This window comes from Sycon ciliatum, chromosome 1 (assembly GCF_964019385.1).
Source record: "Sycon ciliatum chromosome 1, ocSycCili1.1, whole genome shotgun sequence".
Lineage (NCBI taxonomy): Eukaryota > Metazoa > Porifera > Calcarea > Leucosolenida > Sycettidae > Sycon > Sycon ciliatum.
In genome coordinates this window covers 15656666-15671526 of record NC_088643.1, presented here as the reverse complement: position 1 = coordinate 15671526, position 14861 = coordinate 15656666, and the positions used below count along the sequence as shown (strand labels likewise).

At 48.7% G+C, this 14861-nt stretch overlaps 1 protein-coding gene across 9 annotated transcripts in view; it reads left to right on the top strand.

Moving 5' to 3' along the window:
* Nucleotides 1-3245: 3245 nt before the first annotated feature.
* LOC135814962 (protein twist-like) overlaps nucleotides 3246-14861 on the top strand; it is a 112597-nt gene continuing 100981 nt past the window's right edge. For 7 of the 9 annotated variants that reach the window (XR_010553243.1, XR_010553241.1, XR_010553242.1 and 4 more), the window contains exons 1-5: nucleotides 3246-3341; nucleotides 3492-3743; nucleotides 5793-6104; nucleotides 11757-12008; nucleotides 14108-14419. Coding sequence is in view for 6 of the 9 variants with exons in the window: in XM_065328172.1 (XP_065184244.1) it covers nucleotides 3321-3341; nucleotides 3492-3743; nucleotides 5793-6104; nucleotides 11757-12008; nucleotides 14108-14419 (1149 nt within the window). In the remaining 3 variants the exon portion in view is untranslated. The remainder of the gene's footprint in view (nucleotides 3342-3491; nucleotides 3744-5792; nucleotides 6105-11756; nucleotides 12009-14107; nucleotides 14420-14861) is intronic. The other 2 variants (XM_065328180.1, XM_065328187.1) reach the window with 2 other exon arrangements.

Genomic DNA, 14861 nt, shown 5'->3' with positions numbered 1-14861 from the left:
GGGCGTGCGGGAGGAAGATTTAGGCCGATACGTTCGGACAGGAGCGTGCTCGTCCAAAACGGAAACAATCTTGTCAGTCCAAGAATACCACATGGCATCCACAGTCTGAGCGGTTGAAAAATTCTCCAGGTCACAATGATGCAAGTCATGAGCGAATCGGTTCATATCGATCCTTGCAAGGTTACGACCGCACTTGACAGCAGGAGGTTCCATAGTGCACTTGAAAGGTAGGTCAATTACGACCGCAAAGTGGTCGCTGATGGTACAAGGGAGAACCGTGCAGGAGGTTATCGCTCCATCCACAGCTAGGGCGAGATCCAGTGTTGTTCTGCTGCCGTGGGGGGCAATGCGGGTAGTGTCCTGCACCTTGTTGCTGATATTGAACTGGTCGCAGAAGCGATGTAAATTGTCGAGCTGAGGGGCTTGGCGCCGGCTTACGTCGACATTGAAGTCGCTCGTTAAAATCAGCGGGGACGATGGCATTGACGCCGCTGCTGTGTCAACTGCGTTGGACAAGTCCTGCCAAAATTGTACTGGCGTGCCTGGAGGTCGATACACTCCTCCTAGGAGAATCCGGTTTCGATGACTTCTGATCTCCAGTAGCAAAAGTTCTATGTTGGTGTGGTCTCCCACCACTTGTGCTTGAAAGCGATTGTGGACATAGGCTGCTAGGCCACCTCCATGGCCAGGACGATCCCTCCGGAAAAGTGCATGGTTAGGTATGCTGAGCAAGCTGTCTGCGGTAGAGCTAGATAGAAAGGTTTCCGCCAGTATCATGATATCAATGTTTTGAGATCGTATGAAATCCTCAACTTCATGCTTTTTATTAAGAAGGTGGCACACATTGAGGAACCTACTCTAAGATTAAGACTAAGGCCGTTGTTGCTGTTTGATAAAGGGGCTAAATTAGGGGTGTGTGGTCTAGGATGGAATGGGATTGCATTAGGGTTTAGTGGGGTGTCGGCATTCATGATGCGGCTGAAGCTGAAGCTATCTTGTCCAAGGCGAATCTCCACTCTCGTGCACGCACCTCCGCTGGCCAGAAGTCTTCCTGCAGGGCTTTGTCGATTTGATCTGCTGGGATCACGACATGTGCGTACGCCAGTCCGAAGTACCGGGATTCTGACACCCTGCACTTCATGACTGGCAGGTCTTTTTTCTCGCACCAACCTACTATGGAATCAGCACTACATCCCATGTGGACATTGCCAAGGTGAATTGCGCGGCATTTTATCCGAGGGGCTCCACGAAAACTTGCAGGAGCTTTGGGTTTGTGCTGATAATACGAGGTGACAGTGGACTGGCCTGGCTTGTGTGCTACTTCACGGCTGGCAGTGGTAGTCTTATTTGCCAACGTGCGTGCAGGGTTTCGCGGTTTTCTCCGTTCAACGTCCTTCCACTCAGGTTCGACCGGTACGGGATCACATGTTGGTTCGCGTGGTGTACTCGTGTCAGTTGTAACCCCTGAGCTGCAAGCATTTGAATACGAGTTGCGTGTAGCAGGCCCTGAGTCAGATGTGCGTGGGTTGATCACTGATGTGGCCGTGGAGGACGTGGACTGGCCTGTTGGGGTACATGTACTCGTACGCAATTTCTGAACTTCCTCCCTGAGTGCCGCCACTTCGATTCTCAGGGAATTGTTGTCAACAACAGCTTCTTTCATGGCAGCCAATTCGTGTCGGAGTATCGGCCGGAAAATCGGCCTAGTGTGAACCAGGCTTCAGCACTAAAAATTAGTAAAAATCGGCTGGCTTTTCGGCTAAATTAAATATCGACCAGTCGATACTGTACTTGGCCGAAAACTAGTAGATCTACCACAAGAAAATCACCGCAGTCACCGGCAGCTAGCAGCGCATTCATGCTACGGCTGCATTGGCCAGCGTCCCGTGGCCGCTAGACGTGCAACCGGATTTCCATGTCCACGACAGTAGATTTTAGCCTTTTCACGCCTTTGGCTTTGGCCTTGTAGCTCGTGTAAAACAAATTTTCATTTCCGTTGTCTAGCGTCTACTACGCGTATACATACCATGGTATACGGTCCAGTGCGGCTGTGTACCGCGTGTACATGTGTAACAGACAAGCCTACAACTTTAGTATAGTGCAAGCGAAATTGCTCACCGTTGTGTGTGAACAGCTAGTCCGACTCATCCGACACAGTCGGTCGATTTCTTGTCGGAGTCGATGTGGGAGCGTCGGCCGGAAAATCGGCTAAGTGTGAACCAGGCTTTAGTCAAACCTTAGAGTAACACTACATGGAGCAAGCATGTACATGTAAGAGCGAGCGTGCAGTCGTTGCTCTGCATTGGGGTGTCGCAGAAACCAAGATTGAGAATCTGGCTCTCCTCTTCCCCTCCTCTTTTCGCATTTCCGTTGCCTCTCCCTCAAGTTGTTGTTATCGTCGTACTTGCATTCCAAAGTCGCATCACTAACAGGTGTCTATGCTTCGTGAGATTTATACGGCTAGCAGTATATCTTTATGAGGGAAAAGGAATAGAACGACTGTTGACTAGCAGAGGATGCTATTGTGATAAATTCACGGGAATTACGTCATATTGCTGTAAGTACATAAGTATGGCTTTACACTTTGAGCAGACCAGAGAACGTGGAAGACATAGCGATGGGTGAACCTGAAAGCTAGCCACGGAAGTAAGTCAGTTGCTACTGGATGCAGGCTAGTCGAAGTGATGAACGAAGAATGAAAAAAACATTAAAAACTTTCTGCGGCACATGCTACTGTAAATCAGATCTCTATCTTTCACTGCTCAGAAGTGCTAAAATTGGTGCAAAATGGAGAGTAAAAGAGAGGGCGCAGGTACCACAGTCAGGGGAGAGGGGGGAGGTGCGAGCACAACAGACTAAATATCGTAGTAGGATAGAGCTTGTCCCCAAATGTTTCCACGTGAACAAGTTGCTGCTGCTACCAAACTTCAGTGTCATCACGTGATGCAGCACCTAAGCTAGTGGCAATAGTGAGCCTGTTCTCTCACTCCCTGGCTGTGTAGCCATCGCCTCCTACATTACCATCCATTTTGCACACATTTTAGAACTTTTGAGTAACACAATACTAGTACCCAGTGGGCCAGCAAATGCATCCACAAGCTAGTACCGATCCCTCCTCAAGTTCCCACCTACCTGTTCACGCTTAGTAACTTTGCAGCTTAGGCCTAGCGCCATCCTGGACTATGTTACCGTATAAAAGGGGATGCTGCAGGCATTTCCTGTATCATATTAGTCACCTTGTGATTGTCAACTGGGCATGAAATTCCTAGTTGTGATGTCGTGTCGTCCTTCATTGCAAGGACCTATGTGATTTTTGTGATATGTCTGATAATAGTGATACGGTAAGTGTGATCTATGTGCATGGTGAATTTGTTCTGAAAACATCCTTATCCTGTTATTTAACTCTTGCAAAAAATATGCATGGTGAATGCGCAACCCGCTTCATTTATTGTGTTGAATCCTGTTATTGGTGATCTCTCCGTTCCTTGTAGAGACCATCGACGGGGTCTGGTGGTCCGCCAGCGCGGTTGCAAGTATCACCTGAATCCCGGGAGCAACCCCGGGAGCAGCCACAGCTAGCACACCAGCAACACCATCAGCAGCAACAGCAGCAATGGCCTCCCTGGACAAGCATGGACCCCAGTCAAGCTCTGGTTGGCACCTATATGAGCGGCAGTAATTCTGCCGCTGCTTTAACGCTGTACGCTTATGATACCGGCGGTAGTGGCTCGATGTCAACACCGGTGAGTTTTTGTTGCAAGAAGGACCCATGGGTGTGTGTTTTCTCTGGTAGAATAATTGCTAGGGCACTGTCCCGAGAAAGACAGGGGTGCTGGGTTTGAATCTCGCCCTTGGATCCTTCTTTTGCAACAGTTACCTCAACTCAAACACTTAAAGATGTCTCTTTGCTGCGTACGCGTCTTCATCTGCCCTGCTTCGCAACCTTCTCACGCAAAAGGGAATCATGCAGCAGGCATTCAAGGAAGCCGCCTACAAGTCTCTCCGAAGTCGAGACTGGCACTTAGCCACAGATGCCCTCTGAACCCTCCCTGAACACCCTCTCTGCTTGACCCTGGCTACCCCGTTTTTACTCTATCACATGTATCATCTTTCCATTTTCACCCTCTATACAAATGTACTCCCCCCTGTGCGTTCTCCTCCCCACTTTTTGGTGCTGAAGTGTCGCTGAAGGCGAGACCTCGGGTCACCAGAGATGCTCCAGTTTCACCACCACAATTGCGTCTGCAGCCACCTCTATCATGCAGTATTCTGTTCTTGAGGTCCGTGGTTTCTCGTACAAAACGCAAACTACAGTCCATTCATAAAAAGATGGACTTTTACTAGCTTTTGATCTTCTTCCAATTGTTGCTGAAGCCTTTTTCTCCAAAAGGAAACCCTAACACAAAGTATTTCGGCCAGGTTTTGCCCCCACAGCACTGGATTGGGAAAACCCATCAAAATCCAGGCCGTTTGACCTCCTCGCCTACAACAGTGCACTGTGTGGTCCGAACCCCAGTTCAGGTACCCTTTTTGGACCCTTTCCAAATTTAAAATTTTGCAGCCCTGCACCGTGTTTGATAAAATTGCGAAAAAATCGCCACATACTGGAGCTCACCAGGGCCAGGGCATATCTTCTGAAAGAACTGTAACCGTTATTCACCAAATACTCGGACATGGCCGATCTTCTATTGACGGTGAAAACTATTTTGACTTAAAGTATAACTAGTCATGCTACTACTATTAATAATACTGTGGATGACTTTGTATTTCTTGAATGAGTGTTTAATGACAAAAGGAGACTCAACAGTAACTGTTGCACACGTTCAGGGACATTCCCTAAGCTAGTCCAGACGGGTAATTGTCAGTTCAGCAAACAACCTTGATTAGGGACCGGCGAATTATGCACGAAAAGGTGGCAGATTCTGCTCGAAAAGCAGTGAAATTGGCAGAACCACACAAACCTTATGGCGGGCAATTCCTCGAATTCTGCTCCATTTCTTTATCCACATACCGTAAAAGCCCGTGTATAGACCCCCGGGCGTATAGAATAGCAGCCTCGATTTCCTGGGCGTATACAAGGGCACGGGCGTTATTTTGGAACCGGGCGTATACTTGGAATAGGGATAGCAGTAAGTATTGGGTATCAGTACCTGTACATGTACTGGTGTTTCCGGCATACCTGGGCGTGTACATGGGCTTGGGCGCTATTTTGAAACAAAGGTGTTGACTTCCCCTGACTGGGCGTGTACACGGAGGGTGGGCGTAATTTCGAGTGGGCGTATACACGGGCTTTTACGGTACCAAACATGAATGAAACTTACCAGAAAAAGTACCGAATTCTGCAAATTTTTCTGCCGGCAGAATCCGCCGGACCCTAACCTTGATCAAGTGTTGGATTCATTGTTCAAACTGATGCAAAAGAAGGATCCACAAGCGGGATTCGAACCCAGCACCCCTGTCTTTCCGGGACAGTGCCCTACCCATTAGGTGCTATGTGCATATGAACAGATCTTGCATTGATTCCGTCTTTCAGCGTTAAAGAACTTGGATGGATGTGCTGCTTGGATTGAGCAGAATTTGTAGATGTTTGTCAATGGTGACTTTAGCTAGGCATGTTGGCATGTTTGGAATACTGGGCTACAGTAGCAGCGCTCTTGTGCAAGTGAAAATCCTTTCCCTTTTCGGGGTTTCTGAATCACACACATATGCTCTTCTGCCGTGTCATTGACGAGGACTGGCAATGTATACTATAATTTCTTCGTGATATTGCTGATGATGTGCGCTCCTTGAAGCAGACACATGGATCCACTGCATTCTCGATGGCAATGATGCAGCAACAGCAGCAGCAGCCGCAACAACAGCAGCAGCAAGAACAACAGGAAAAGTCGCATCAACCTCCGCTACCGACGGCAACGACTGGCAGCAGGCAAGTATACCAGTATGGTAACACGCCAACGGCATCCTCCCTCAGTGGACCGAGTGGCACAGCGGTATACGCTGATACGAGCTCTCCGTACTATCGCCCTGGCAACACACCGGTGCAGCATGGTCACACATCTTACTCTGGATCATCGGTGAAGGCACTGCCGGGACACCAGAGCAGTGTGAGTAAACACACACACACACACACACACACCACACACACATACACACACACACACGCACTACGTCAGTCGCAAGAAGGGAAGACGTGTTTTGAAGAGTTTAAAAATGTCATGTTGTCACCATGGAGAAAGCAATATGCGGCACAATGTGCTTCAGTGTGATGATGAGCTCCTGAAGGTGGCTGCGCCAATTCTGTGGCTACATGTGCATGTCGCACCGGACTTCTCACAGGTGGTGAAGTGTGAGCTTCAAGAACAACACCTCCTGGTGTGGACCCAGAAATCCTTTCATGGAAGGTTTTCTGGCAAACAGAACAACTGACCAACGAGAACACCTGGTCTTGTCTGACAAAGGGCTGGTCTCAAGAAGACCACAGGAAGCCTGACCATTGCGGCACAAGACCAGGCTTTGGCTCCTTATCTGCTCCATGCCCAAATCTGTCATCAGGGCGGAAGTCCGCTATGTCGGATGTGTGGAAAGGCGGGCGAGTTGGTTGCCTTATCCTGTGCCATTGTTCAAAGCTCGCTGGACGGGATTACTTGGAGTGTTAAAATCGGCTGGTCTCTTTGGTCCACTGGTTGCTTCCATTGTGTACATGGGATACCATGTGAAGACAAGTACTACAAGCAGCACTGAGCAGCACTGTGATAGAGCATACCAAAACCTGAGTGAACATCAAGTTAGTTCCTGCACTCCTTAGATCAACTTCACTCCATAAGTCCCAGACAACAACTAAAGTTTATTCCCGTAGCTATGCAGAAGAGCGCTAGCCAGGGTCCACACAGCTTTAATTTGGTGTTTGTTTGTTTGTGTGTGTGTTTGTGTGTTTGTGTCACGCCTGGCGCTATCCCGTATCTGTCCCGTACCGTACCATCAAACACAGCTGGCCACATACAGCTGGCTTATCAAATGCAGAGCTGACAGTTGATGTGATATGCACAAGTTGGTCAACCGTGCTTCGGTGGTGGCGAAACCCGAACTGTTTCGGCGACAGTAGTTTGTGTTTCGCTACAAACGCGTACACCTGGCGGCTGATTAACGCTTCGTAGCATTTTGCCACACCATTCAGCAGAGATATCGGCCGGTAGTTAGCAGGGTCATTGCGACTTCCCTTACCCTTGTAAATTGGGGTAACGATTGCAACTTTCCACTCAAGGGGTTGGGATCGGTAAGTGGTGCAGCGGTTAAAGAGAGCAGTGAGGGATTGGGCGAGCACTTCTGCTGTCTCTCGTAGGATCCTGTTAGGAAGACTGCCAGCTGTAGACTTTCGCACACTTAGGGTCGACAGTGCCTTGAATACTTCCACGATAGACAGAGGGCGGATGGCAAATGTTTCCGAAGAAGAAGGCATGGCGAGATCACGATGATCTGCATCCGACGACGGTGTAGCTTGACTATTCTTGGCGAACTGTTGACAGAAGATGTTCGCTTTCTCAGGGTCGGTAACCGCTAAGGTATCGACTCCTTGTATATCAGGTATAGCGGTGTGAGGACAATTGATGTGGCACATTTTCTTGACTCTCTTCCACCAGTCATAAGATCCTCGATCTGCATGAAGGCCTTCTGACATCTGGTCGTAGAAGTGACGTTTAGCTTTACGGATGGCAGCGACGAGGCAGTTCCTTGAAATGCGATAAGCAGCCCAGCACTCAGGGGTATTGACACGTTTTGCTGCAGCAAATAGTCGATCTCGACGTTGACGGAGGCGATGGTGCACAGAGGTGAACCAAGGCTTTCCATAACGATTTGTTCGTTTTCGAACCTTCGGAACAAAAGATAATATGGCTGTGTCAACTAGTGTTCGCCAGGAGACCCATGCTTCATCTGTACTACTGGCTTCTTGTACAGCAGCGAGAAGAGGGAGGCTCCAAAGGTGGTTATTAAGTGCGGGCCAGTCTGTGGCTGCATAGTTGTTCACGAGCAAATCAGAGTGCACTGGTTGCTGGGAACGAGTCTGTATTGCGAGATCAAATACCACAGGACAGTGATCAGAAACAGGGGGAAGTGTGGTGAGGTTGTGGATGAGGAATGGTTGGTTACAAAGAACAAGGTCAAGGAGAGAAGAGCTCTGACCTGCGGCGGAGAAACGTGTTGGGCGGTCGCGTACAAGTTGTGTAAAACCAGTATCATCCAGCAGTTCGACAAGGCATCTTCCAGCAGCAGTGTTCGGGTCCTGCCTATACCATTCGTTGTGCCGAGCATTAAAGTCACCGAGGATGATAATGGAAGCCGTAGTGTCCGTAATGGAAGAGATGGACTCACGCAAGCCAGAGAGGAAGGTTGAATGATCCTGCCTTGGTGGCCGATAACAGCAGAAAATATAGACATCTTTGTGGCCATTTTTAAGTTGAATGCATAGGATTTCAAGGTTGGTGTTGGCAGGCTCGAGGTCTGCTCGTCTGACGTAGGCGAGTCCTGGTCGGAGTAAGAAAGCAACACCACCGCCACGCAGAGCGACATGAGATGGGCGGTCTCTTCGCACTATGTCAAAAGCGGCAGTTGGCAATAATACAGAGTTAGGAATTTTCTGAGTTAGCCAGGTTTCGGTGATGCCTAATATGTCCATGTCTGAAGTACCAAATATGTTATTAATTTCATCGGCCTTTGGATACCAGCTGCAAGCATTGGTTGTGGCTAGCCGCATATGATGGGGATGTTTGTTTGGTATGAAGGCTGAGGTATCGTATGGTGATGGGAGAGTGAAGGTAGGTGCATCTGGGTTCAGTTGCCCTGACACACTGTTAGATGATGGTGTCGATGTGGTCCTAGTGGGAAAAAAGATGGGTGCGTGTGGATTCAACATCACAGTTTATGATTTCTTGGGGAGGGGTGGGTTCTTGAACTTCCATTCTCGTGCTGTTACATGCTCGGGCCAGAAATCGTTTTCCAGAACATTTCTTTCGTCATGCTCAGCAACTGTCAGATGTGCGTACAACGTGCCATACACTGTTCTGGAGGGGATCAGTTTACAGCCAGTAACTTCCACATTCTTCTTTCTACAGTACGCAACAAGATCATCAGCACTGCAGTTGATATTGATGCCCCCAACGAATACAACTCTGCGTGTTATTTTCTTACCTCCACGCAGATCTGCGGGCTTCCTGTGGCGGTTGGCGGCTTCACGTACGATCGACCAGTCGTACTTGGTGCTGACAGGCTTGTCAGTAGTACGACTGGCGTTGCTTGTTCGTGGTGTAGAGAAGGTACGACTAGCGTACGTCTCGCCCAGAGCTGCGGTTTCAAGCCCTGTTGGTGCGGATGCGGGTACTGGTACACCCGTGGCGGGAATGTTTGTAGCTGCTCGGTACGAGTACTCATCCTGGTGGCTGTCGAGGGCGCGATTAGAGACATCGATGGGCTGGTGATGTTGTGTCAGGGCGCGAAGCTCCTCCCTGAGTTCTGCAATGGCGGCATCTTTTCTTTTCTCCTTTTCGAGAGAGATTTTTCGTAGGTCGAAAACTTCTGCTACCAGGTTTCGGACCGTCTCCATCAGGTCAACCATCATCTTCGTTAGCGCAGTAGCATCAGTACTGGTACATTCACATCCGCCTGCCTGCTTTGTGACCCTGTGTGTGTCGATCTGATCGTCCAGTGGTTGCAACTTTCCCCTCAGGGCGCCAACCAATTGCACCCGGCTCAGGCCGGCCCACTTGACGTTATTGGCCTTTGCCAGTGACTCCAAGCCTTCACTATCCAAAATTCCGAAGTCAATGGACGCCATGCTCCCGGTTGGGGGAGCAAGACGTCAGACGTAAAAAAACTCGCAACCACACTCGTCAACTACAAAAATTCGAGTCCGACTCACCCGACACAGTCGGCCGACTCCGTGTCGGAGTCGGTGTCTGAGTATCGGCCGGAAAATCGGCCTAGTGTGAACCAGGCTTCAGCACTAAAAATTAGTAAAAATCGGCTGGCTTTTCGGCTAAATTAAATATCGACCAGTCGATACTTGGCCGAAAACTACGACAAGAAAATCGCCGCAGTCACCGGCAGCTAGCAGCGCATTCATGCTACGGCTGCATTGGCCAGCGTCCTGTGGCCGCTAGACGTGCAACCGGATTTCCATGTCCACGACAGTAGATTTTAGCCTTTTCACGCCTTTGCCTTTGGTCTGTAGCTCGTGTAAAACTAATTATTTTCATTTCCGTTGTCTAGCGTCTACTACGCGTATACGGTCCAGTGCGGCTGTGTACAGCGTGTACATGTGTAACAGACAAGCCTACAACTTTAGTAAAGTGCAAGCGAAATAATTGCTCACCGTTGTGTGTGAACAGCTAGTCCGACTCATCCGACACAGTCGGTCGATTCCTTGTCGGAGTCGATGTGGGAGCGTTGGCCGGAAAATCGGCCTAGTGTGAACCAGGCTTTAGTCAAACCTTAGAGTAACACTACGACGTCATGGAGCAAGCACGTACATGTAAGAGCGAGCGTGCAGTCGTTGCTCTGCATTGGGGTGTCGCAGAAACCAAGATTGAGAATCTGGCTCTCCTCTTCCCCTCCTCTTTTCGCATTTCCGTTGCCTCTCCCTCAAGTTGTTGTTATCGTCGTACCTTCATTCCAAAGTCGCATCACTAACAGGTGTCTATGCTTCGTGAGATTTATACGGCTAGCAGTATATCTTTATGAGGGAAAAGGAATAGAACGACTGTTGACTAGCAGAGGATGCTATTGTGATAAATTCACGGGAATTACGTCATATTGCTGTAAGTACATACGTATGGCCTCACACTTTGAGCAGACCAGAGAACGTGGAAGACATAGCGATGGGTGAACCTGAAAGCCACAGAAGTAAGTCAGTTGCTACTGGATGCAGGCTAGTGGAAGTGATGAACGAATAATGAATAAACATTTTAACTCTCTGCAGCACATGCTACTGTTAATCAGATCTCTATCTTTCACTGCTCACAAGTGCTAAAATTGGTGCAAAATGGAGAGTAAAAGAGAGAGCGCAGGTACCACAGTCAGGGGAGGGGGGGGGGGGGAGGGGGGAGGTGCGAGCACAACAGACTAAATATCGTAGTAGGATAGAGCTTGTCCCCAAATGTTTCCACGTGAACAAGTTGCTGCAGCTACCAAACTTCAGTATCATCACGTGATGCAGCACCTCCTAAGCTAGTGGCAATAGTGAGCCTGTTCTCGCACTCCCTGGCTGTGTAGCCATCGCCTCCTACATTACCATCCATTTTTGCACAAATTTTAGAACTTTTGAGTAACACAATACTAGTACCCAGTGGGCCAGCAAATGCATCCACAAGCTAGCACCGATCCCTCCTCCTCTTAAGTTCTCACCTACCTGTTCACGCTTAGTAACTTTGCGGCTTAGGCCTAGCGCCATCCTGGACTATGTTACCGTATAAAAGGGGATGCTGCAGGCATTTCCTGTATCATATTAGTCACCTTGTGATTGTCAGCTGGGCATGAAATTCCTAGTTGTGATGTCGTGTCGTCCTTCATTGCAAGGACCTATGTGATTTTTGTGATATGTCTGATAATAGTGATACGGTAAGTGTGACCTATGTGCATGGTGAATTTGTTCTGAAAACATCCTAATCCTGTTATTTAACTCTTGCAAAAATATGCATGGTGAATGCGCAACCCGCTTCATTTATTGTGTTGAATCCTGTTATTGGTGATCTCTCCGTTCCTTGTAGAGACCACCGGCGGGGTCTGGTGGTCCACCAGCGCGGTTGCAAGTATCACCTGAATCCCGGGAGCAAGCCCGGGAGCAGCCACAGCTAGCACACCAGCAACACCATCAGCAGCAACAGCAGCAATGGCCTCCCTGGACAAGCATGGACCCCAGTCAAGCTCTGGTTGGCACCTATATGAGCGGCAGTAATTCTGCCGCTGCTTTAACGCTGTACGCTTATGATACCGGCGGTAGTGGCTCGATGTTAACACCGGTGAGTTTTTGTTGCAAGAAGGACCCATGGGTGTGTGTTTTCTCTGGTAGAATAATTGCTAGGGCACTGTCCCGAGAAAGACAGGGGTGCTGGGTTTGAATCTCGCCCTTGGATCCTTCTTTTGCAACAGTTACCTCAACTCAAACACTTAAAGATGTCTCTTTGCTGCGTACGCGTCTTCATCTGCCCTGCTTCGCAACCTTCTCATGCAAAAGGGAATCATGCAGCAGGCATTCAAGGAAGCCGCCTACAAGTCTCTCCGAAGTCGAGACTGGCACTTAGTCACAGATGCCCTCTGAACCCTCCCTGAACACCCTCTCTGCTTGACCCTGGCTACCCCGTTTTTACTCTATCACATGTATCATCTTTCCATTTTCACCCTCTATACAAATGTACTCCCCCCTGTGCGTTCTCCTCCCCACTTTTTGGTGCTGAAGTGTCGCTGAAGGCGAGACCTCGGGTCACCAGAGATGCTCCATTTTCATCACCACAATTGCGTCTGCAGCCACCTCTATCATGCAGTATTCTGTTCTTGAGGTGCGTGGTTACTCGAACAAAATGCAAACAACAGTCCATTCACAAAAAGATGGACTTTTACTAGCTTTTGACCATAAATGGGTCAAACTTTGAGTTTTTTCCCGAATCCCCTTTGGAATCTTCTTCCAATTGTTGCTGAAGCCTTTTTCTCCAAAAGGAAACCCTAACACAAAAAGTATTTCGGCCAGGTTTTGCCCCCACAGCACTGGATTGGGAAAACCCATCAAAATCCAGGCCGTTTGACCTCCTCGCCTACAACAGTGCACTTTGTGGTTCGAACCCCAGTTCAGGTACCCTTTTTGGACCCTTTTCAAATTTCAAATTTTGCAGCCCTGCACCGTGTTTGATAAAATTGCGAAAAAATCGCCACATACTGGAGCTCACCAGGGCCAGGGCATATTATTCTAAAAGGACTGTAACCGTTATTCACCAAATTCTCGGCCATGGCCGATCTTCTATTGACGGTGAAAACTATTTTGACTTAAAGTATAACTAGTCATGCTACTACTATTAATAATACTGTGGATGACTTTGTATTTCTTGAATGAGTGTTTAATGACAAAAGGAGACTCAACAGTAACTGTTGCACACGTTCAGGGACATTCCCTAAGCTAGTCCAGACGGGTAATTGTCAGTTCAGCAAACAACCTTGATTAGGGACCGGCGAATTATGCACGAAAAGGTGGCAGATTCTGCTCGAAAAGCAGTGAAATTGGCAGAACCACACAAACCTTATGGCGGGCAATTCCTCGAATTCTGCTCCATTTCTTTATCCACATACCGTAAAAGCCCGTGTATAGACCCCCAGGCGTATAGAATAGCAGCTTCGATTTCCTGGGCGTATACAAGGGCACGGGCGTTATTTTGGAACCGGGCGTATACTTGGAATAGGGATAGTAGTAAGTATTGGGTATCAGTACCTGTACATGTACTGGTGTGTCCGGCATACCTGGGCGTGTACATGGGCTTGGGCGCTATTTTGAAACAAAATTGTTGACTTCCCCTGACTGGGCGTGTACACGGAGGGTGGGCGTAATTTCGAGTGGGCGTATACACGGGCTTTTACGGTACCAAACATGAATGAAACTTACCAGAAAAAGTACCGAATTCTGCAAGTTTTTCTGCCGGCAGAATCCGCCGGACCCTAACCTTGATCCAGTATTGGATTCATTGTTCAAACTGTTGCAAAAGAAGGATCCACAAGCGGGATTCGAACCCAGCACCCCTGTCTTTCCGGGACAGTGCCCTACCCATTAGGTGCTATGTGCATATGAACAGATCTTGCATTGATTCCGTCTTTCAGCGTTAAAGAACTTGGATGGATGTGCTGCTTGGATTGAGCAGAATTTGTAGATGTTTGTCAATGGTGACTTTAGCTAGGCATGTTGGCATGTTTGGAATACTGGGCTACAGTAGCAGCGCTCTTGTGCAAGTGAAAATCCTTTCCCTTTTCGGGGTTTCTGAATCACACACATATGCTCTTTTGCCGTGTCATTGACGAGGACTGGCAGTGTATACTATAATTTCTTCGTGATATTGCTGATGATGTGCGCTCCTTGAAGCAGACACATGGATCCACTGCATTCTCGATGGCAATGATGCAGCAACAGCAGCAGCAGCCGCAACAACAGCAGCAGCAAGAACAACAGGAAAAGTCGCATCAACCTCCGCTACCGACGGCAACGACTGGCAGCAGTCAAGTATACCAGTATGGTAACACGCCAACGGCATCCTCCCTCAGTGGACCGAGTGGCACAGCGGTATACGCTTATAAGAGCTCTCCGTACTATCGCCCTGGCAACACACCGATGCAGCATGGTCACACATCTTACTCTGGATCATCGGTGAAGGCACTGCCGGGACACCAGAGCAGTGTGAGTAACACACACACACACACACACACACACACACACACACACCACACATACACACACGCACTACGTCAGTCGCAAGAAGGGAAGACGTGTTTAAAAATGTCATGTTGTCACCATGGAGAAAGCAATATGCGGCACAATGTGTTTCAGTGTGACGATGAGCTCCTGAAGGTGGCTGCGCCAATTCTGTGGCTACATGTGCATGTCGCACCGGACTTCTCACAGGTGGTGAAGTGTGAGCTTCAAGAACAACACCTCCTGGTGTGGACCCAGAAATCCTTTCATGGAAGGTTTTTCTGGCAAACAGAACAACTGACCAACGAGAACACCTGGTCTTGTCTGACAAAGGGCTGGTCTCGAGAAGACCACAGGAAGCCTGAACATTGCGGCACAAGACCAGGCTTTGGCTCCTTATCTGCTCCATGCCCAAATCTGTCATCAG